Raw genomic sequence first — 23,465 nt, 5'->3', positions numbered from 1 at the left:
CCATCACAGAAATAGGCCGTGGGTCACAAGGGGCTTATAACGTGGAAATCCAACCTCTCCCCTTAACCCCCTTCCAAGGACAACGGGTACATCACATCAACTGATGCATCCCAAAGTCCTCATATACTATTAATGTCATTCAGAGAGGGGGATTTTCTTTTTGAAAAGCTAAATTTGGGCTAGAATCAAGCAGCTCTTAATAACAGGGAGGGTAGGTGTTTCTCCATTTTTAGAATAATTTGCTGACTTATTCCAAGGAGTTCAAATGTTCTCACAGCATCTCTAGGTCTTTTATTCCAAAAACCCATCCCCCTTGCTAATCATTTAGTGCAGCAGCTGCCTACCTTCCGACAAAGAAGGAAATGCTGCAGAATGGTATGTTGAAAAGATGATGAGGAAGGTGGTAGGGTTGCAAGTCACAGGTTCGAGTCCCAACTCTGCTCCTTGGGAATGTGTGAATGTGATCAAATCAGTTCATGAAAATAACTCATACACACTGAGCCTTACTATTTGCCAGTGCCCTTTGAGGGTCTCATAACCCAGGTAACCTTCACAGAACCCAGTGAGGCAGATACCTTCCTCACCTTACGGCACAGATGAGACAAGCTGAGACTTAGAGAAGTCAAGTGACTTGCCTGGCATCAAAAAGCTGAGAAGGAGAGTTCCCACTGTGGCCCAGTAGTTATGAACCCAACTAGTATGCATGAGGAGGCGGATTTGATCCCTGGCCTCGCTCAGTGGGTTAAGGATCCGGTGTTGCCGTGAGCTGTGGTGTAGGTTGCAGATGCAGGCTTCGATCTGGTGTTGCTGTGGCTGTGGTGTAGGTCGGCAGCTGTAGCTCCGATTTGACCCCTAGCCTGGGAACCTCCACATGCCACACTGCAGCCCTTTAAAAAAACAAACAAACAAACAAACAAACAAAAACTGGGAAGTAAGGCATACTCCTACTGGGATCTAAACTCAAACTCTGACTCCAAGCCTCTGGTGTTAACCACTGGGTAATGCTGCTTTTGTAAATCCTGCTTTTCTTCATCTGCAAAATAAGGGAATGAGAAAACAGGCAGGAGGTTTTTCACAAGGTTGTTATGAGGATCAAACGCACTCACAGAGGTGACAGCCCTTTATGAAGTCTGAAGCACTAACCAAATGGGACCTGTTCCTCATCAGGTCAGCACGCCCTTCCTAACACCAACTACTGCTACGCGAGGCCCCAAAGAAGTCACTTCCACATACGTTCTGAACTCAGAAGAGAAACAACAACAACACAAAAAGATTTTTTGAAAGGCATCTGTGAAAATGAGTGCCTTCTATGATAAGAGCGACGGCCAAGCTGATGAGCCACGGGAAAAGCCCGTTCGGGATCCACCCACGCCCTTCAGAAAGACACAACTGTCACCTAAACTGCTGGAATTTCAAAGACAGTAAAAGCTATTCTGCCACGATGCTCATCCATTTCCAAGGCAACCTGCTTTCACGGGAGTTTTCTCCAGGATTCAGCTGACTTTAGACCAATCAAGTGGAAAATAACTATTCATAGCTGTAATTTTCTAATTCTGAAATACCCCTCGCTTTGGAGAAATGAATAATAGAGTCCTCTGGGACTTGACGGCACCCTATCAAATGCTCCTCTTTCTCAGTTCAGCAGCTCCAGTGTTACAGCTTCATGACACAGTATGAAGAGCCACACCAGGGATCCAGAGACCTTGTCCTAAGCCTGACACCTGCCATACAGGACGTGTCGTGACCTCCAGCGGGTTGTTTGCCTGTGGGCAGCTCTGATTTGTACTCCTAAAATAGAAATCCTGCTTGTTCTAAGTGCATCAAGGCTTATGGAACAATTGTATAGAGGTCTAACAGCCTCGATAGGCAGTTATATAAGTTATACAGCACTACACAAAAATAAAACATTTTGTACCATATAGTCAACCTGGCTTAGTCATGTCTCTGAATGCCCTCTGAACCATGCACAAAGGGCCCCGTTCCAACACCACCTAAAACAACTTTGATGGGAAGATGCAACTTGGAGCAAAGGAGGAAAGAAAAGTGTAAAAACATGAGAAGTAGCATAAAAAATACATTTTGCTACAGTCAATGAGGCCCCCCCGGGGACCCTTCCTGATTTCTTTTTAGGGAAAACACATTTCCCGATCACAGACTTTCAACATGAGGCGAACAAAAAATACACCGATGCGCAGAGTGATTAGCACATAAAGGTTTCAAAGTTCCTCTGAGCCAACAAAATGTCCCTTTGCCTCAGAAAATTCTCCTCTTGTCCTGGCTATGACAGAATAAGCTAACAAACCAAAACCACGGCATAAATCGTCATGGTCGGATACCATTCCACGCTCTGGCGATAGATGAGAAGTCATTCTGGAAGGAAATCACTGAGCAAGCCGAAGCGGGGCCGAGGTTTCAAATCGGCTTGACCCTGTCATTCGCTCCTCCTTCTCTGGCTTACATCATGTGAGTCACCAAGAGAAAAGGCATGGCTATGATTTAAAGGCATCCCCCGGAATGGTCTATCCCTCTGCCCTCTGACCTCTCAACAGCAGAACGGTATCCTCGGGGATGGTCTTGACTGCTGGCAGCGTGTTTCGTCAAAACGGACAGTCACAGAGCCACCAGAGGAGGCAGGAATGCACCTCTCCTGTCAAGGCCAAAAGCTTTTCGCTGAGACCCACCAGTGGCTCAAAAACAAACGCTTGCAGTTGACACAATGATACGGTAGGAAGCAATATTTGTAGACAAGAAGGTAACAGCATATAAACAGAAGTTGCAGGTGATTCAGTAGATAAAACAGGGGGAGAAATATGATGTGGGAAAGGAAAATAACCTATTTAAACTCAGATCAAAAAAAAAAAAAAAAACGGATGCTTTAAATTGTCCAGCTGGCATTTTATATGCCAAATTATTAACCTGGAATTGGTACCTTTTGTTTTCTCAAACATTAGTCGAGGAAGATGGAAAGATTTTCTTTTATTTATTTATTTATTTATTTCTGTCTTTTTGTCTTACTAGGGCCACACCTGCGGCATATGGAGGTTCCCAGGCTAAGGGTCGAATCGGAGCTGCAGCCACCGGCCTACACCACAGCCACAGCAACGCCAGATCCAAGCGGCATCTGCAAACTAGACCATAGCTCACAGAAACACCGGATCCTTAACCCACTGAGCGAGGCCAGGGATTGAACCTGCAACCTCATGGTAACCTAGTCAGATTCGTTTCCACTGTGCCATGACAGGAACTCCTATTTATTTATTTTTATTAAAATACAGTTGATTTACAATGTTGGGCCAGTTTCTGCTGTATAGCAAAGTGGCCCAGTCAGACATATATATGACCCTTCCCTTCCTCATATTATCATCCATCATGGAACGATTTTTCTAGACAGCATTTCTCTCAGTGAGGTGCCCCCACACCCAGGCAGTGCTGACGGCGTGTCTCACCCAGGGTGCTGAGCTCCCCATGCTTCCTCCTAGACACAGCCTGGTCTGTGCTCTCCTTTGTATCTGCTATGTTCCTCTCTTCAACCTTCACCAATTTTTTTTCTTTCTCATCCTTCAGATCTCAACTCAAGTATGACTTTCTCAGAGAAGTCACTTCCTGACCTCCCTAATTTCCTGAAGCTCCTTAAGAGTAGGGAGTGTCTTTAAATTTTGTTCACCGTTGTATCTCCAGCATCTAGCACTATACTCAGTACAGAGCAGACCATCGATAAACATTCTGGATGAAGGGGTCGAGGATAAATGAGGCCTCTCATCCTTCCTGATTCTGACGTGATCCTGGGGTTTTACTGAGAGATTCTCCCTAGAGTTCTCAGTCCTGAGTGACTTTTCCATGACTTCATTTCCCCAGAAGCAACTGGTTGGCAGGCTAAGAATTGCCCAGAGCAGGGAAGCTGAGTGACATTTTATAGTAAAGTCACCTGACATCAAAAATTTTTCAAAATATGCAATCTATTACATTTAGAATGGATAAGCAATGAGGTCCTACTGTACAGCACAGGGAATTACATCCAGTCTCTTGGGCTAGACCATGATGGAAGATAATATAAGAAAAGGAATATATATATATATACATGTGTGTGTGTATATAGATATTATATATACGTATGTATATATGACTGGGTCACTCTGTTGAAGCCAAAATTGGTCCAACATGTAAATCAACTATACTTTAATTTTTTTTCATGTTCTCTTTTTTAAATTTTTTATTATAGTTGATTTACAAGGTTCCATTGCTTTCAGCTGTAGAGCAAAGTGACCCAGTTGTGCATATATATTCTTTCTCTCATATTATCTCCTATCATGTTCTATCACATGTGATTGGATATAGTTCCCTGTGCTATGCAGTAGGACCTCATTACGTATCTATTCGAAATGTAATAATTCTCATGTACTAACCCCAAATTCCCAGTCCACCCCACTTTCTTCCCCTCCCCCCCTTGGCAACCACAAGTCTTTTCTCCAAGTCTGTGAGTCTGTTTCTGTTCTGTAGATAGGTTCATTTGTGCCATATTTTTAGATTCCACATATAAATGATATCATATGGTATATTTGCCCCTCTCTTTCTGACTTACTTAACTTAGTATGAGAATCTAGTTCCATCCATGTTGCCCTAAATGGCATTATTTTGTTCTTTTTTATGACTAAGTAGTATTCCATTGGGATTATGTACCACATCTGGTAATTCATTATACTTTAATTTTTAAAAAATGCAACCAAGATAATTGATCAAATTTTAAATTTTTAAAATAAAAAAATAAAGAACAAACAAATGAAGGAATGATCGAATTGAAAGGTAACAGGTTTTAACATAAGATAAAGAGATAACAATAAATTAATAGGTGACAGATAACAGATTCTAACATAAGATAAACAGGTTGACATCTTACCCAGAAAGGAAAATTATCTGTGACCACAGCAAAGTCTTGTCACACTACTCATTTCAGTGAGGCAACTTTAGCTACTTTATTTAGAGTTCGGTTTATATACTTTCTCAAATAATAAATGTAATTATTTCAAAGATCAGTAATAAAAAGATGCACAATTTTACTTCCAATTCTAAGCTAAAATTTCTGGATTAAATGTGTAGGATTTCCAAGGAGAATAGGAAACGTTTCTTCATCTATTTTACTACGTTCTTTACCACTCCGGAGTGAAAGAATCAGAGAAATCAATGCTGACAATACAAACTGAATTTGGATATGTACAAAGACTTTCAAATTTCATTCATTCTAACGAGAAGCTGTGAACAAACCTGACCCACCAATTTCTTCCCCTACACAGTACAATAGTTAAGAACCTCTGCCTAGAATCAGAGACCCCAATGTCCCAGCGGTGCCACCTGCCAACCATGTAATGTCAGGTGACATTACATTACTCTCTTCTGCAAGCTTCGGTGTCCCTAATCCTGAAAAAGAGGACGTTAACTCAGAGGGCTCTGATGAAGAAAAACTAAGATTACAATGTTCACATACCTGCAGAATACCTAGGCCACAGCTTGTGTCCAACATATATTCATTATTATTGTTATCAGCAACATTTTATCAACCACATAAATACCTTATACACAGATGTATTCTCATCACCCCTCACAACTCCTTTGCAAGAAGAGAGTGGCAAGAGAGGTAGACTTATAAGCAGATCAACCTAGAAAATGTAAGGAACTACTCAGGTTCACCAGCAATAATGACAAAGAGACTCCAGGTCTTAGCTCCCGGAAGTCAAAATACATGACTGTTTTTAAATTATTTATGGAATAAATAACAGAACGAAAATATTCATTCGCCAATACTCATGAAAAAGCGTCAACCAGCCATCCCTTTCCATTAGGAAACAACACTCTAAGCACCGCCCATGACACTTCAGCTGACATCTCATTGGTCAGGGCTAGGTCACATGGCCACCCCTAGCCACAAGCCAATTGGGGAACCCAGGTTTGCAGCTGTCAGAATGCTGTCACAAACAAAACTGGAGTTCTGAAGATAAAGAGAAGAGGAGAATGGATATTGAGCAGACTACTAAGCAAAATCTCCTAAATGAACATTTATGGTCCTTTAAGTACAGAAATAATAATGACCTCATTCTTTCTCTCTAAAGGGGGAAAGGGTGTTTCGGTAGAAGCCCCTCAGCCTGTTCATCCTCCGTGTTGGTCCATGCCTGGGTAAAGGGGCAGTGAAACCTAACCAGCTCCTCACCCGCACCCCACCTCCTGGCATATTTTCCTGCTGCTCTGAGGCTCAACTCAAGGGCTCCTTCCTCTGTGAGGCCTTCTCACATGCCTCCTGCCAAACCTAGGCACTCTCCTGGATGCCCTCAGGCCATCTTATGGATAACTCCACTCTAGCAATTAGCAGTCTCTGCAATTTGTCTGATTTGCATCCTTTTCTCCACTGAACTATCAGGTTTCTTTAGGAAATTTTCATCTCTGCAGGGCCAGTGCTCAGGTCTATGCCTGAAAAAAAGAAAAGAAGTACTCCCTAAGTTTTTCTTGGATTGGATCAAAATGGATTTAAACTGAACTGACTTGCACTGCACTGAAGGCTCAGGGAATCTGGCTGCATTCCTTTTCTCACCCTCTTGTGGTGCTTGCCCCAACAATGAAGGATGATGACAAGCTTACAAGCTTATGGTTCATACAAATAGATCATGTCTCAATGAGATCATGCATTAGCTTCCCTTTCTGGCCAAAAAGGAAAGTCAAAAAAAGTTACATATGTTTATTTCCTCTCAAGGGAACCATGGAAAAAGGAATAAAAGTCACTGTTTACCAAACAAAAGGCTGAGAAAACATTTTTTCACTTAAGAATATGACGAATTAGTGAAAGTGTCAAAAATAAATAAAAACCTACCATATACTCAAAAAGTTGCACAACTGCCTAAAAGCCAAACTGTAATTGTGAATGTGTAGGCATTTGGCCCAGAGATCAGGATTTCAAGGAAGCAAGCCACTCTTTAATGAACACTACCAAACTGAAATGTCACAAGCAGCTTTTGATTAAACTATGATTGTCACAGTATATAGGAACGAACTAGCATATGGTATTTTTAAAATAAACTTACTAACCACATCCAGTGGTTTCAATTAAAGAAAGGTTCATTGCTTACAAAAATTCCCCGAGATCCAACTGTCTTCCCAAAAAGTCCCACTGCCTCACTCTATATTTCCACTGTCACCAGGCAGATTATTAAGAGGCCAATCTTGGATGTGAGGTGGACACTCAGGGTAGCCTCTGTAGAAAGTAAGTACCTTCCCCAACACTGTCTTGTGACCTGAACCAACCCTAGGCGTAATCTCCTATAAGGAGCATAATTGAACTGTAGTGATAGTAACTGACCCACTGGGAGATGAGAGACTAGTTCTTTAATTTTATGGAAGTAGAGTTGATTTATAATGTCGTGTTAATTTCTGCGATACAGCAAAGTGATTCCATCATATATGTGTATTCCTTCTCAGATTCTTTTCCATTATGGTTTGTCAGAGGATATTGAATAGAGTTCCCTAAGACTAGAAAATATTTTAAAGGGTTTTTTAGAAGGCTAAATAAGGTTATTTATACCTAGTGTTCCAGAATTTTTTTTTTAAATAATAACAACCACGTTTTAAGAAAAAGACTAGTGTAGCTATGGGACCAGACCCAAGTTCCTTACAACAGGAGCATCTCTTAGTGATGACTCTAAAACCAATACAAAGAGGTAATGTCAAGAAAAGAATGAAAGGTTATACAGTTACACTGTTTTTTAACCAATTTATGCATTTTATATTTTACTTATTTTCAGAGGGTATATTATTTTTGTTATTCTTACCAGTTAAATTATTCTTTTTATTATGCTATATAAAATATTTAATGGTATATAAGGCTTTCGTCTTTATAAATTTTAGTTGCATAATATACACAATTCTAATATAATGCTAATTTTTAAAGAAAAATTGAAAGGTAATAGATAATACTAAATAGTAAAGATGAAAGCCATACAAAATGGAATAAAGTATAGAATAAATTTCCTATTTGTCTCAGCCTATTTTCCATTCCACTTCCCCAGAGGGGGTCATTTAATCTGTTTCTTAAGATCCATGATATAATAATCTGTGTGAATGTAATGGTGTTTAAATATATGTATTTTATTCTATAAAAAATAAATAAATAAAAATATAAAAAATAAACATGATCTACAAAAAGAAAGAGAGAGAAAGAGAGAAAGAAAGGAAGGAAGGAAGGAAGGAAGGAAGGAAGGAAGGAAGGAAGGAAGGAAAGGAACCTAGTTAGAGGATCACTGTAATCATTTCATAATCGGTGTAGAGAAACGATCTCCCAGGAATTAACGACGAGGCAGGTAGAGGCCACACCAAAACGAGTTTGAGACAAGCACATAGAGACCTGGTCCTGCTAAGTAAGAGGGTTCTATCTGGAGGGTGAGATGGTAGCCTCTGCCACTCACCCAGTGATTTTTCTGTTCTTTGGTCTCTCTGTCTTCCTCAGGAGCTAGGGTCCCTTCATGTTCCCTCTTTCTCAGAATGTGTCATCCTCTCTCTCCTCACCTTTGGTGCCACTCATGTGCTTTCTTCCTGTATCCCCTCTAGAGGCCAAAATATAGAACGCAATGACATTTAAAAAAATAAATAAATAAACAGCAGGTTAAGGATCTGGTGTCATCACTGCAGCAGATTGGGTTGCAGCTGTGGTGCAGGTTCAAGCCCTGGCCTGGAAACTTCTGCAGGCCACAGGCGTGGCCAATAATAAATAAATAAAAACAGAAATAAGGGTTCCCCACCCCCCTCCTTAAAGACGGTACATTCCCCCACCTGCCAGACAAGAAAAGCATCTCTGTCACATCTCTGTACAAAAAATATGCAAAACAGATCCTCAAATGTATCCCATTATGTTCACCATTTGGGTGTTTTTACAAACATCAGAAATAATCATAAAATAATAGAATAAAGGGACCTTAAAGAGAATGCTGGCATAAACATTTCATAGAAGGAAAATGTCTACAAACCTTCCCAGTTGGCTTGAGCATGCAAATAACAGCTCAGAAAAAATCTCCTCAAGCCACACACTTTCGAAAACTTTGATTCGCATTTGATCTAAATGAGTGGCCAGTGGAATACCAGTTATCACCTTCAGTCCTTCTTAACGACGGTGTCTGTTGCTCAAAATCTATATTTAAGGACTGGAGGAACAAAGGAGAGTATTAGCTGTTTCTGGGTGTAGACATGAATAAAAAAAATAACCCAAAAATCTTTTTGAAATGTTTTGCTTGTTTGTTTCCTTGGTTTTTGTTTGTTTGGGGAACTCAGCAGTTTCACAAGAAGTAACAAAGTAGAATCAGACAAAGAATTGACCTAGAACTGAATAGTTGCTCAGGCATGAATTCTGGATATTGGGTGAATCTGCAGTGAATTTCTAGTTAGAGAAATTGCTATTCCATGAGTTTGGAACAGAAATCACTCCATTTTCTGCTGGGAAAGAAAAAAAAAAAAAAAAAACACTTTTGAACAAACACACTAGCTATATGGCCCACGTGTTTATTGTAAATTTGCACTCAGAAGTCACATTTTCCATTACACCCAAGTTATTCCTTCCCAAGGCCTCACAACTGAACCAGAATCAATTAAATACAATTGCATTCTCTTAGGGCCTTAGCGGCAAAATTCTGGTAACTGACAAAGGATAATTTTAATACAAATGGCTGGATCACAATGACACCACTACCAGGAGCAGCATTTAAGGGCACTGAGCATGTCTTGCTTGTTTGACAAATGGAATTCTGCTTCACTGGCAAACAGCAAAAGAATAAAAAATTTCAGGGATGTTCTTATTTCAAAATCACTACACCAAAATTCTGAAAAGGATGTGGCCAGGTCACCTAAGTTCATCTCTGCAGCAACACAGATTCATGTGTTTTATCAGTACTAAACATACACAAACAATTCTTAAAATTCTCTGTGTAAGGCACTCCACAAACAGCCTCGGTGACCATCGGTGAGTAACAAATCTCACTATCCTAAGTAGCCCTTTTTATATACTATCCTCACTCAGCACAGTGGAATCCAAACCCCAATTAAATAGTCTTATGCAGCAGCATCAAGCTCATTCCTCGTCGACACACTAATGTGGTTCTTTAGTGAAGTGCCCTCTTTTTTTTTTTTTTTTTTTTTTTTTAATCTTTTTAGGGCTGTACCACAGCATATGGAAGTTCCCAGGCTAGGAGTGGAATGGGAGCTGCAGCTGCCAGCCTACACCTCAGCCACAGCAACCAGGATCCGAGCCACGCCTGCGGCCTATGCCGCAGCTCACAGGATCACCAGACCCATAACCCACCGAGCAAAGCTAGGGATCGAACCCACATCCTCATGGACACTAGTCAGGTTCATTAGTACACTGATCCACAACAGAAATTCTGAAATGCCGTCTTAAGGAATATTTTGCATTCTTGTATTGACCTGCACATCTTCATACACGTCAGTATTTTCTCTTGAGAAAAAGTACATGCAGGGTCGCACTTTTATTTCTGTTTTGAAAACATGAATAATCTCTGTTTTATTTACGTGCTCATCAGTCACTGCAATACATAGTTGTGGAACTACACAGCATGAGAAAAACTATGTTTCCTGGCCTCTCTTTTCATTTCACCATTCTTCAACTCACCCTACTGCACAACCCTGGTGATTTCTATTTTTATTTATTTATTTTTATTTTATTTCATTTTGTCTTTTTAGGGCCGCACCCGCAGCTGATGGAAGTTCCCAGGCTAGGGGTCTAATTGGAGCTGTAGCTGCCGGCCTAATCACAGCCACAGCAATGCCAGATCCGAGCCCTGTCTGCAACCTGCACCACAGCTCATGGCAATGCCAGATCCTTAACCCACTGAGCAAGGCCAGGGATCGAAACTGCAACCTCATGGTTCCTAGTTGGATTCATTTCCACTGAGCCATGATGGGAACTCCTGATTTCTATTTTAATCACATTTCAATAAGATGTAGGCTGAGGGAACAGCATTTTTTTTTTTTTTTTTGACTAAGGTACTTGTAAATACTAAATAATTACATAACCTTCCCTCTTCAATTTGTATTTTCTCAGCCAGAGCAGAATATGCTAATGTAATTGGTAATTTTTGGACATCTTATTTGTGCGGCCACTCGAAGGATAGGCTCTTTCAGAAACAACTGAAAATAAGTGCGAGCTATTGCTCCTGCTCGTGAGGCTCTAATGATACAGCTGCAGAGACAACACACACTGAATAAACAGGTAAGGCAATACTTGAAGCACCACAGGTCTCAGTACCAGAATACAGAACGTACTTATAAAATAATGTAAAATAGTTGCCACAGGAGTTCAAAAGCTGGGAAAGTCATCATGAGTTGGTATGGATGCTCTCTTTCAGGCCTTGCCGGGACAGAGTAAACCTATAATTTTCATTAAACTCCTTAAAATATTGAAACTAGTAGAGGAAACTCCATTACATGCTCAATTGCCTTTTAAACATCTAAGGACCCCAAGTTAGGGACCTACTTTCAGTAATGAGGAGCATTAGGAGGGTTTTTTATTGTTATTACTCTCTGTTTGTTTAATTGGGAAAAGACTAGTTGGAAGGGACATTTTAGATATCTGGATGCCTTCTCTGAAATAACTCCCTTCTATTTCAAGTGAGACCCTAAAGGCAGAAAATTCAAACAAGAATATACTGCCTTAGGGATTCAAAGAAAGGGCAGACACAAGAGACGCTTTGAAGGAAAAACCAAGAGAATTCAGTGAGTGGCTGACCATGGGGGCGCGGCGGGGGGGAAGAATAGGGAAGAGTCAAGGATAACAAAGATTTTTTTCTTTCTTTTTCTTTTCTTTTTTTTGGCCACATCCACGGCATGTGGAAGTTCCTGGGCCAGGGATCGAACTCTCACCACAGCAGCGACCTGAATCACAGCAGTGACAATGCTGGATCCTTACCCCACTGCACCACAAGAAAACTCCAAGGATAATAACTGGGACTTTGATTACACAGGTAACCAGGATGGTGAGGACTCCGTGCTCACAACACCTCCACAGAAATGTGATGAGAAGTCAAGCCACACTCCCCATCAATGGGAAAGTTATTAAAAGGACCCAACATTCCTGCTTCCAGACTGTGGTCATGGATGAAGTCCAGAGAATTATTTATAGAGCATATGCATGGTCCCCCATGGTCCCTCATCCCAACTGCTTCTGCATCAACATTTCAAACCCATAAAGTCCTGAATCTAAATTCCTGGTATTAAGAACTCACAGAGCCCTTAAAAATTTTCATTTTTGATAGAAGAGATTTCCTACGCAGAACACCACTCGTAGAAGATCCCCACCAATATCTTCCATTCTTTCAGTGCCTTCCAGGCACACACATACTCACAGATACACTCCCATCTCAAGCTTCCCATCTTGTACTCTTGAACCCAAACCACAGGATGGGTCCTGCCTTCGATTGAGGTGGCAAAGCCTCTGACAGACAGCCAAGCACACCCCCCTTCGCTTCATTCAAGTATATTTTCCATCATACATTCCACACAGGGCTCTGGTTTTTTCCCCAGTTTCCACCCCAAGTCACAGGCTCTTTTTAGCCCTGAGTACCGCCTCCTCCCCCCGCCCCAGCACCTGGAACACCCTGGAACCCTGGGTGCTGAACTCTTGGGGCACCAGAAAGAGCAGTCAACTCTCCCAGGACACATGTAAATGCACTATCCATGACATCGTGTGGCATGACAGACTGGAATAACTATGGGAACGGAATAGTCAGAGGCAGCGAGGCACGATGCCCTCCCATAGGGTAAAGCACCACCACATGGAGGCCACCCCAAGGTGACTTCAGGAGAACTACGCTTCACCAATGCAAGGCTCCCCACGAGGTTTACAGACTTAACCAGCTCGAGGAGGGTTAGGGTTAGGGTTAGGGTTAGGGGTGCTATGACACAGTCCTCCATCAGCCTGACAGAGGGATAAACAGCCATTATTTTTACTGCACAAAACACAAAGAAAGAAACATTCCTTTCTACACAGCACTGGCCTGCAAGTGGCTGACTCGTCCCACCCAATTTGCCCTTCTTAACCAGATTCATTTCATTGAGAAACACAAAGAAAAAGCCAGAAGGAGATCCTTCTCATGAAAGGAGAAACAGGCACTTTGCTTGCAGGAGCCCAGAACTGGGAATTCCAGCTGAATTCAAGGACGCACTTGGTAAGCAGAGCACTTGCTGGTGGCAGTATTCTATACAAAAGAGCAGCACAATGGGGATCACCCTGCCCCCTGAAAGTCTTATTTCCCTGGTCCTCTCACCCGCCAGCCAGCATCCAGGCTGGCACCACTGGCAAGTTAAGAGGCTGAATTTAGGCTAGCTCTCCAGAAGAAGCCAGTGGGAGCCAGGAGCCAAGCTGACAGCTAAAGCAAAGGAAAAGCTAGTGGGAATCTGTAGTAGAAAAGGCCAGAAGAGCTTAAAGAGTGATTAGTGTTCACAGAGAGTTCCTCTCTACAAAGGTGTAGTCTAAAGCTTTGGCACTACCTACATACAACGGATGGGAAAAGATAAGCTCGAACAAAGTCTTCAGAGTAACTCAACAGAACCACTGCCAACCCGAGGCACTGCTCATTCAGTACTCAGAGCACAACAAATTAAGTCCTACCCAGTATTCCCTTCTTACAGGTGAAGAACCTGAGCACAGAGAGTTAGGTATCTCGCCAAGGCCACGCTACTGGCATGAGCTGGGATTCGAACTCCCTCTGGCTCGAATGTGCCTGCCCAAGTGCTGTGAGACGCTGCCTTTCCAGTAAAATTCCATCACAGGAATTTTCCTTCTGAAAGGGCCAACTTTAAGTTTTCAATTATTTTCTAATACAAAAAAAAGCCTTTGTTTTAGACCCAAAGATGAAGTACTTCCTCCTACTTATATAAGATGAAAACTAGAGAAGAGGATGAGAGAGATGGTGTATTTCTCAATACATTGTTTTGTTTCTTAACAGGGACAGAATCAACCTCATTCATGCACATTCCAAAGGCCCCCCTCCCCTCTGTCCAGCATGCTGGTTCATTTGGGAGACAGGCAAGTGGCACACAGAAAATTAAAGAACTCTAACTCGGCGATATCGGCATTGCCTGAAAACACTTAAGAATCAAGAAAAAGTAGAAACGCACCCAGCAGAATGAGGTCAGGTCATGGGGGGAGGGCCCAGGGGTGTGTGCAGCACTGGGCAAAGGGGAAGTCAAATGACAAAACCCCAAATAATCTTGGCTCTTATGAAAAGGTACTCTGTTCATTTCCCCGGAAGCGCCAAACAAAAGCAGCTGCCCGTTTCTCTGCTTCAGTTTCCTGACTAGAACTGCATCACCAATGGGCATCCATTGTTCCAGGCTCACGGAACAATGTTACATGAGCATGAATCCATCAGTTCTGGGCCACATCCAAAGAGCTAAAAGAGAAGACCACAGGGCTGAATGGGTGTCTGTGCTCGAGTACCGCGCAGCAGGATTCCACGGGCAAGACGTGCATGTGAGAGGGAGTTAGCACCTCCCCACGCCAATGCCTGTGCAAGCTTGTCAAGAGACGCATTACACATCAGACCAACATGCTGGGCAGGATGTTCTGTTTGGAGCTCTGTTTTCATCTTCAGAGTCCCTGCAGTCACCGAGTGGCCCATGAAGCATCCCAGGGCACTAACGACTCGCCAAGTGAGGTTGGACCCTGCAGTGTGTTTGCAGAGCCTAGCTCACCCAGGCCCACCTTCCCACCTAGAGCGGGCAACCCTCGGAGGGTGGCAGCTGCTAACTCAGGGGGAAGAAAGTGCACGGTGGGGGAGGCAAAAGGATTATTTTTAAGAAAGAGCACAATCTAGCTCTTCTCTCCACCACCCACTCCATGCCACCTCCTCGTTCCCTTGTCTCTCCTCCTGCCTGCTCTTCCTCTCCACTCTTCTTCCCCCGCCTTGCTCCCTGTGCTCGTGGACCCCACTTCTCACACACATCCTTCTCCATGTCCCAAGGTGGACACTAGCTCAGACTCCACCATAAGGAGAGTAGCTGGGCAAGGACTCAGAGGGGAAACAAAGCTAGCTTGCAGCCTCCTCAAAGCTGCAAAGGCAGAAGGTTCAAAACACACATCCATTCCTTAGAGGCCCTGTCCTGCCACAGAGCCACAAAGAAAAGAAAAAAGCATCTGCGTTATAAGCTAAATTAACCCATTAATTATGTCATCTCCCTGATGTGCCTAAATACTGGCAAATATTTGGCTTATGTGTTGTTATAAACGTCCTTTGCTCTTCAATTCTGTGCCTCCTTAATAGGCTTCTGAAGCTGAGATGCCTCAGTCCTGTGTGGAATCGGGAGCGTTTTTAAGTGCATGTGATGAATCCATGTACGCTGTGGATCAATTCCTTCCATCACCTGTGGGTGATGCGCACCTCAACACATTCCAGAGTCGTGTACCCAGATCAAAATACCACTTTAGCAATAGTTAAAATAATGAGGCACTTTCCAAAGTGGAGTAATTAAAAGTTAGGACCAGATTTTACATGGCAAGAGAGAAAGGCAGAGCAGGGAAATATAAAGATGATGTGTGCAGACTAAAAACAAAAATATCAGCTGGGTCTTTATCTATAATGTGAGAAATAGTTAGATCAATAGAAGCAATGCCTATGTCCTCCTCTGTAGTAATCAATCCATCCACTGAATTGCTCTTCAATAAGCATTTATCAAGCATATCCTATGTACCAGGTGCCAGGCTGGGTACCACAAAGAGCACAGTGAACAAGACAAGCCCAGTCCTAGCTCAGGGAGCTGACAGTGTAGCATCAGCATGAGACAAAATTGTAGGCTAACAAATCCCAAAGGGAAACATGTATATGAAGGAAACAGATAAGCACTAAGGGTGACTAATCCTGGAAAACCTACATCAGAGTATCACAGGGAAAGCCTCTCTGAAGAGGCAAAACTTTAAAGCTGGAACTTTATAGCTAGGAGAGAAGAACTAACCAGGACAAGAATGAGTGACCATTCCAGAAAGACAGGATTGCATGAGCAAAGGTCCTGAGGCAGATAAGGTTTGGATACCACAGAAAAATCAGCGTAGCTGAATTAAAGTGAGCAAGGAGCAAATAACCCAAAGGACTGGTGAGACATGGTGGGACCCAGATTTCATTCTCAGGACAACAGAAAGTCCAGGAGCTTTCTGAGTGGATGGCATCACTGGATTTATATTTCATGACGATCACGGTTGCCTCTGTGTGGGAAAGACTTAAAAAACGGAGGCTGTTGCAGTTGCTTTAAGCAAGACATGAGGATTTCCTTGACCAAAATGTGGCAGCCGAGCCGAAAAAGAGGAGAGACAGATTCACACCTATTTTAGAAGGAGATCCAACAGAAGTCATTGATGGATTGCATAAGGGGGTGACAGCAAGAAAGAAATCAGAGAAGGTTCTTATCAAGTTACTCTATTTATACATGGAGTTTTTTCAGAAGTTAACATGCATCACCTGACCCAACACCAGGACCCTGCAAAAATCTGGTCTTGGGGACATGGTACGTCTGTAGACATACGTAACTCAAAAAACCCTAGATCTAAAAAAGAAAAAAAGAAAAAAAAAAAAAAACAAACCACCCGTGAGGGGCTGTTCCCAAGACAATAATGGCACACTAGATGGATACTTCAGTGAATTTTCCCCTAAGAATTTTATCTTCATGCTGATGCCAGTGCACTGCAGCTTCTCCCAAATCAGAGGGTTAAACATCTTTGTAAATCTGGGTACAAAATTTTTAAGTAGAGTATCATGAGACCAATTCAGCTAGTCTCCATGATAAGCAATGAAAAAAAACATGGTAATTTCTAAGAGGATCTTCATGTCCAATTGGATGACTCACATCAAATATGTCAATGACACATGACAGCATAATTTACTGACCAGCAGCAAATAACTAACCATAAAATACAAATTTATAAATAATTTTTTTAATCATCATCCTTAACAATGACATCTCCATAGGACCACTTGAAAAACCAAGTGTACAACCCAGTACAGCACTCCCCAGGGAGACCTCGGACGGGAAGGAGAAGGAACTGGCTGTCTTATTCTACATGCTGTACTCAAACAGGTCCCCGAATGCCCCAGAAAGCCACAGCACTCCTTGGGACACACATTCAGCCTCAGTATCTTTCTGATCCATTTCTTCCCTAATACCTACTTGAGTATTACTGGCACTGTTTCCGCTGCGCTTCCTAAAAAGCTATTACATAACTACCATCTCAAAACCCCTTGGCCCGTTTGTGTAGGTGAGCATCTCTTTCCTTTTTAGCATTTATAGCAATGATGCACTCTTTTTCTTAAGTTGCAGAATAAGAGATGGGGGTGGGGCTTGAGACAGAGGGAGAGAGGGACAGGCAGACAGACACAGACGACACACACACTGGAGACAGCACCTTTGATTCTGACTCAGGCCTTGCCAAAAGAGATAGCAAATCGAGATAAACAGTAGCCATTTATTTGGAAAGGGATGTTGTCTTTTGTTCCTCCAGACTATTAACTGTGACCTTTTTTGTCTGCGTTTCAAGGTCCCTTTTTTTTGTTTGTTTGTTTGTTTTGTTTTAAGTCAATATGTGAATGATTCCTTTCAGAAAGGCTTTCCCCTGACATTCCAGTGAAAAGCACATAACTCTTGCCTCCTGCCCTCTGGTCCATGTAAGTTTTACATTTATTCCCACACTTAAAATTTTTAATTTAGCAGTCCCTCTCCAAACTCTCATCTTTAATTTGGTGGCGGTCCACTGGATGGCTCCTCTAAGTATTTCTCTAGCCTCTCTAGCCTCCTGCTCAGGTCCAGTAGTGAGGCCATTAAAAAATTCACAGAGTCACGTCACTCCACTTCACACCCTCTTTAACTCTGTAAATTCAGTTTTCAACACTCCCGATTTGTTAATTCTAACTTGGCCTCTCGTCACCTGCAACCACTGAGCTGGATCTTTATCTCTACCACCCATAATGCATTTTACTGCAGGAAAGAGAGGAAGCACCGTGTAGAGCTCTGCCACTGCAGCAAAGAGAGGAAGCACCGTGTAGAGCTCTGCCAGCGTGAAAAGCTGTAACTATGTGTCTCCTGTTGGGGAATCTTCCTGAACCGGTATGTGTTTCCACTGCTTCTCCCTTCTACCGCACAAATTCACTCTCTCTTCAGCCCCAGAGCTGCCCAGATAGCCAACCTTTCTCTACATCAAAAGAAATCAAAGAGGAGTTCCCGTTGTGGCACAGCAGAAATTAATCCAACTAGGAACCATGAGGCTGCAGGTTCGATCCCTGGCCTCAGTGGAAACGAATCTAACTAGGAACCATGAGGTTGCAGGTTCAATCTCTGGCCTCGCTCAGTGGGTTGAAGATCCAGCGTTGCTGTGGTCTATGGTGTTGGTCATAGACTTAGCTCAGATCTGGTGTGGCTGTGGCTGTGGCTGTGGCTGTGGTGTAGGCCAGCAGCTGCACCTTTGATTAGACCCCTAGGCTGGGAACTTCCATATGCCACGAGTGCAGCCCTAAAAAGCAAAAAAGAAAAAAAAAGAAAAAAGAAACCAAAGCAACACACACACACACACACACACACACACACACACACACACACACACACACACCTAAACACACCTCCACCCCCATCAACTGAAGCCAGGCATATGCTTTGACGCCCTGCTATCCTGTCCCTAATAACACCTCTATCCAAAGTATAACATCAAATAGGTTCAACACTGCAATCTATTGTAGCTGTATCACTCTACATCCTTCTCTGACTTTTAGGACATTTTTCCACTATTTCTTTTTATTCATTTATTTATTTATTTATTTATTTTTTTTTTTTTTTTGTCTTTTGTCTTTTTGTTGTTGTTTTTGTTGCTATTTCTTGGGCCGCTTCCGCGGCATATGGAGGTTCCCAGGCTAGGGGTTGAATCAGAGCTATAGCCACCGGCCTACGCCAGAGCCACAGCAACGAGGGATCCGAGCCGTGTCTGCAACCTACACCACAGCTCACGGCAACGCCGGATCGTTAACCCACTGAGCAAGGGCAGGGACCGAACCCGCAACCTCATGGTTCCTAGTCGGATTCGTTAACCACTGCGCCACAACGGGAACTCCCACTATTTCTTTTTAAGTCAACCTGGTTAAATGTCACCTATAATCTTATAAATGACATGTATATAGATATAATTCTCACCATATATATATATATAAAATTCTCATCACACACACACACACACACACACATATATATATATATATATATATATAAATGTCATCTTGACCTACTGTCTTAATAAAACCTATTTCTATGAAAAAACAATCCAAAAAATTTCCTAAAGAGTCTCCTGCTTACTGTTGGTAATTGCAGTTAAAAACCGTCTATAACACTGTCTTCCTTCACAAGTCAGAAGCCACAGCCGTGCTTAAACTCTGTGAAATCTTTTCTGATCAGCTCAGAGTTTTACCAGATCTCCTAAACCCACCTTCTGGGACAAGAAAAGCCTCTCCAGAGATACTATTCTTTAGAGGCGACCACCCACACACTGCATCCCTCTCTGTTCAGCCTCAAGACCCTTCAACCTGCCTTTGCGAGGCTGTGGGAGCAAGGCAGAGACAGGTACTCACTGAGAGGTTTCAGGATGCTGCTGCTGGATTCATCCGCATTCTCCACATCCGACTTGTCTGAGTAGTTCTCCGAGACTCTCTCCTTTTCCTTCTTTTCTCGGTGCCCTGCCTTTCTCTTGTGACGTCTCCTTCTCCTGTAGCTCTTTGGCACATGGACCCCGATGTAGATGGTGTGGTGGCCTGAGGAAGGTAAACAAATCACCAGTCATTTCCAATCACCGTCTCTGCAGCGTAAAAAGTGCGCAAGATGCACAGGTCACAAGAAAACGTCTGTGGGGGCAACATTACCATTCCGTACTTGACAAATAAACTCGAACTGGAAAAATACAGTTGCCTCCCAATTTGCAGTGAGCTACAGGGTAACGAAACCTGTTGGCTGGCACTAGGATTCAGTGAGGGTGGCCTCTTAATCCTACCCAGGCAGACGATGTGGGGTTAGGAAAGCCAAAGAATACCCAACTGGAAATCGGGAACCATTGATTCTGGTCATCCCTCTGCCACCAATGATCTATTTGACTTTGAGCATGTCCCTTAACCATTCCGAGCCTCAATCTCACCATATATACGAGAGGCTTAAATTGGGTTATCCAGAGGCTTTTCCAGGGCTAACCCCTGAAGTGTATGATTATACTGAAAATGATGATGAAAAAGACGCTCTTGGAAGTAGAGGGAGAAAAATAAGATCTAACTCAAAGTTCAAGAAGTCATTCTGCTGGGTATAAGATTTTACACTAAAACTTTTTTTCCCCAATCAGCAGAATAGACTTAGAACTGGGACAAACTAAGAAAAAATAAGACATACTTGGAGAGAAAATTTTAGAAATACTCAAATGTTCACACTAGGAAAGAGCTAAAATGAATGTCAGCTACAGTGCCATTCTCATTTTTCTTTTTTCGTTTGCAAAAGTTTCTAAAAACTGGTTGTTGCCATGATAAAAATAAACCCAGCCCAGTAAAGACTGCCTTGAAGAGAAGGGCATGAGGAAATAAGATTGTGAAATGCTTTGAGTTCTCTCGATGGAAGGAGCTGCAAAACTGACAAGTGGTATTATTTTTACAAAATCTGATAAGGCAGGGAAACAAAGGAACTCAAAGTTCTACATCTTTTTTTTTTTTTTTAATTGGGGAACTTTTACTTTCACTTTATATGCAGTCTAACTTCTGAATGTGGGAACTACCATTTCAGGAGGAATGTGAAACTTTTTTTTCAGGAATTGCAAACGGGAAACTGTAAATGGGAATTGAAAAAAAAAAAAAAGATGAGATCATCTATGGATTTTCTTTGGTATTCTGTAATTATTCCTTGATGGCCACTTTATATTGCTCCAGACAATATCACACACCCACATGCAACGCACACACAAGCACATGTCTGATGAAAATACTGTGAATCCCTTTCCACAGGAACCCATCAGGGGTATCTAAAAACACCATAATTCACAAGGGTGTTCCCTTAAACTGGAAGGATTAAAACAATTCTATCAAGAAAGAGGTTCCATGAGTTCCCGTCATGGCACAGCAGAAAAGAATCTGTCTAGGAACCATGAGGTTGCGGGGTTGATCCCTGGCCTCATTCAGTGGGTTAAGGATCCAGCATTGCCGTGAGCTGTGGTGTAGGTTGCAGATGCAGGCTCAGATCTGGCATTGCTGTGGCTGTGGTGTAGGCCGGCAGCTGTAGCTCCAACTGGACCCCTAGCCTAGGAACCTCCATATGCCTCAGGTGTGGCCCTAAAAAGACAAAAAGACCAAAAAAAAAAAGAAAGAAAGAAAGAAAGAAAGAGGTTCCAACCAAGAAATGCAGAACCCTACGTGAATGGGTAAGAATTCAAAAGAAACCATCTGATACTTGGAATGAAGCTGGTGGCATCTATATAAAACATGAGGCCCCACCCCCAACACATACACAGACACAAAAACACAGACACACACACCAACTCAACTACTACAAAGCACAGCAAAATTCCCCACAGAATGTGTGCCAATGGGAAATTCATCATGTCTAACCATTTGCAAGCAAATTGTTCTCGTGGGAAAACTATATTATACTAGGAAGTAGGAAATGTCTCAGAAACAATGTGAATTAAGAAACAGTGTCAATTGTTTCCTGCACTCCAGTTACTGAAGGGAGTCCTGCGGCTTTATCTCAAGTCACACAATATAGGTAAGCAAAGCCAAGCAATTTCTTTAGTAAATCAAACACTGAGAGCTTGGTTGCCTTTGTTCCGGAAATAGGAAAACATCATAAAATAAAAAAGGTAAGAGGTTGGAAAAGATGTTTCAACCTGTCACATTAAAGATTTTCTTTGAAGATGGTGGAATAGAAGGACTGGAGCTCAACTTCTCTCCTAAAAACAACAAAATTCACAACTAAAGCCTGAGCAATCTCCACCCAAATGGACCGGAAACCTTAAAAAAGATACCCTACTCCAGAAGAAAAAGAGGAGACCACATCAAGAGGTAGGAGGGGCGATTTCATGATATAAACAACCCCATACCTCCTGGGTGGGAAGCTCCACAGACTGGAAACTAACATCAAACCCTTACGTGTGGGGACCTGGCACAGGGAGAAAGAGCCCCTGGAGCTCTGGCATTGAAGGCCAGTGGGGCTTGTGCACAGGAGCTCCACAGGACTGGGGGAAACGGAGACCCTATTCTTAAAAGGTGCACAAGGACTTTCATGTGCACTGGGTCCCAGGGCAAAGCGAGGTCTCCATAGGAATCTGGGTTAAACCTGACTACAGTTCTTGGAGGTCATCCTGGGAAAACAGGGGTGAATGTGGCTTGTTGTGAGGGACGGACATTGAAAGCAAAGCTCTCGGGAATATTCAGCAGCATGCCTTTCTCTGGAGGTGGCCATTTTGGGAAAATCTGGCCCCACCTGTCAGTCAGTGCTGAGAAGCCCCAGGGCAAACAACAATCCAGGTGGGATCACAGTCCCGCCCCTCAGTAAACAGGCTACCTAAAGACCCCTCAGGCACACAGCTGCCTCTAATCCCATCCAGAGACTAAGCCCCACCCACTAAAGGGATTAGAATCAGCTCCACCCACCAGTGGGCAGGCATCAACCCCTCCCATCAGGAAGCCTACACCAAGCCCCACACTGACTTCAGCCACAAGGGGGGCAGACACCAGAAGGGAGAGAGGCTACAACTCTATTATTTGTAAAAAAGTCACCACACCAAAAACTTATAAAAATGAAAAGACAGAGAAGTATAACTCAGCTGAGGGAGAAAGGAAAAATCACAGAAAATTAGCTAAGTGATGAGTTTCTCAGCATCCAGGAAAAAGACTTCAGATTGTTGATGCTGAAGATGATGCAAGACATTGGAAATAAACTGGAGGCAAAGATGGATAACTTACAGGAAACACTGAGCAAAGAGATACAAGATAGAAAACTTGAACAAGAAGAGATGCAAAATACAATAACTGAAATAAGCAGCTAACAGCAGAATACAGGAGGCAGAAGAACGAATAAGCGAGGTGGAGGACAGATTAGTGGAAATTACGGATACAGAACAGAAAAGAGAAAAAAGATTGAAAACAAATGAAGAAAGTCTCAGAGAACTCTGGGACAACGTTAAACGCACCAACATCCATATTATAGGGGTGCCAGAAGGAGAAGAGAGAGAGAAGGGGACAGAAAAAATATTCCAAGAGATAATAGCCGAAAACTTCCCTAACATAGGAAAGGAACCACTCACTCAAATCCAGGAAGCACAACGAGTACCATATAAAATAAACCCAAAGAGGAATACACCAAGACACATTAATCGAACTAACCAAAATTAAAGACAAAGAGAAAATCTTGAAAGCAGCTAGGGAAAAGAAACA

The 23,465-nt window shown here is 42.6% G+C and overlaps 1 protein-coding gene across 12 annotated transcripts in view; it reads right to left on the bottom strand.

Moving 5' to 3' along the window:
- Nucleotides 1–23,465, bottom strand: part of SLC4A4 (solute carrier family 4 member 4) — a 347,209-nt gene that overhangs the window by 259,312 nt on the left and 64,432 nt on the right. For all 12 annotated transcript variants that reach the window (XM_084971070.1, XM_021100504.2, XM_084971072.1 and 9 more), the window contains exon 3: nt 19,635–19,814. In XM_084971070.1, coding sequence (XP_084827196.1) covers nt 19,635–19,814 — 180 coding nt within the window. The remainder of the gene's footprint in view (nt 1–19,634; nt 19,815–23,465) is intronic.

The sequence above is a fragment of the Sus scrofa genome, chromosome 8 (assembly GCF_054392235.1).
Source record: "Sus scrofa isolate SSC_HxYL_T2T_F1_AM1 chromosome 8, Sscrofa_HxYL_maternal_Yorkshire_Landrace_v2.0, whole genome shotgun sequence".
Lineage (NCBI taxonomy): Eukaryota > Metazoa > Chordata > Mammalia > Artiodactyla > Suidae > Sus > Sus scrofa.
The sequence above is the reverse complement of the archived record's forward strand: the minus strand, read 5'-3'. Positions and strand labels throughout refer to the sequence as shown.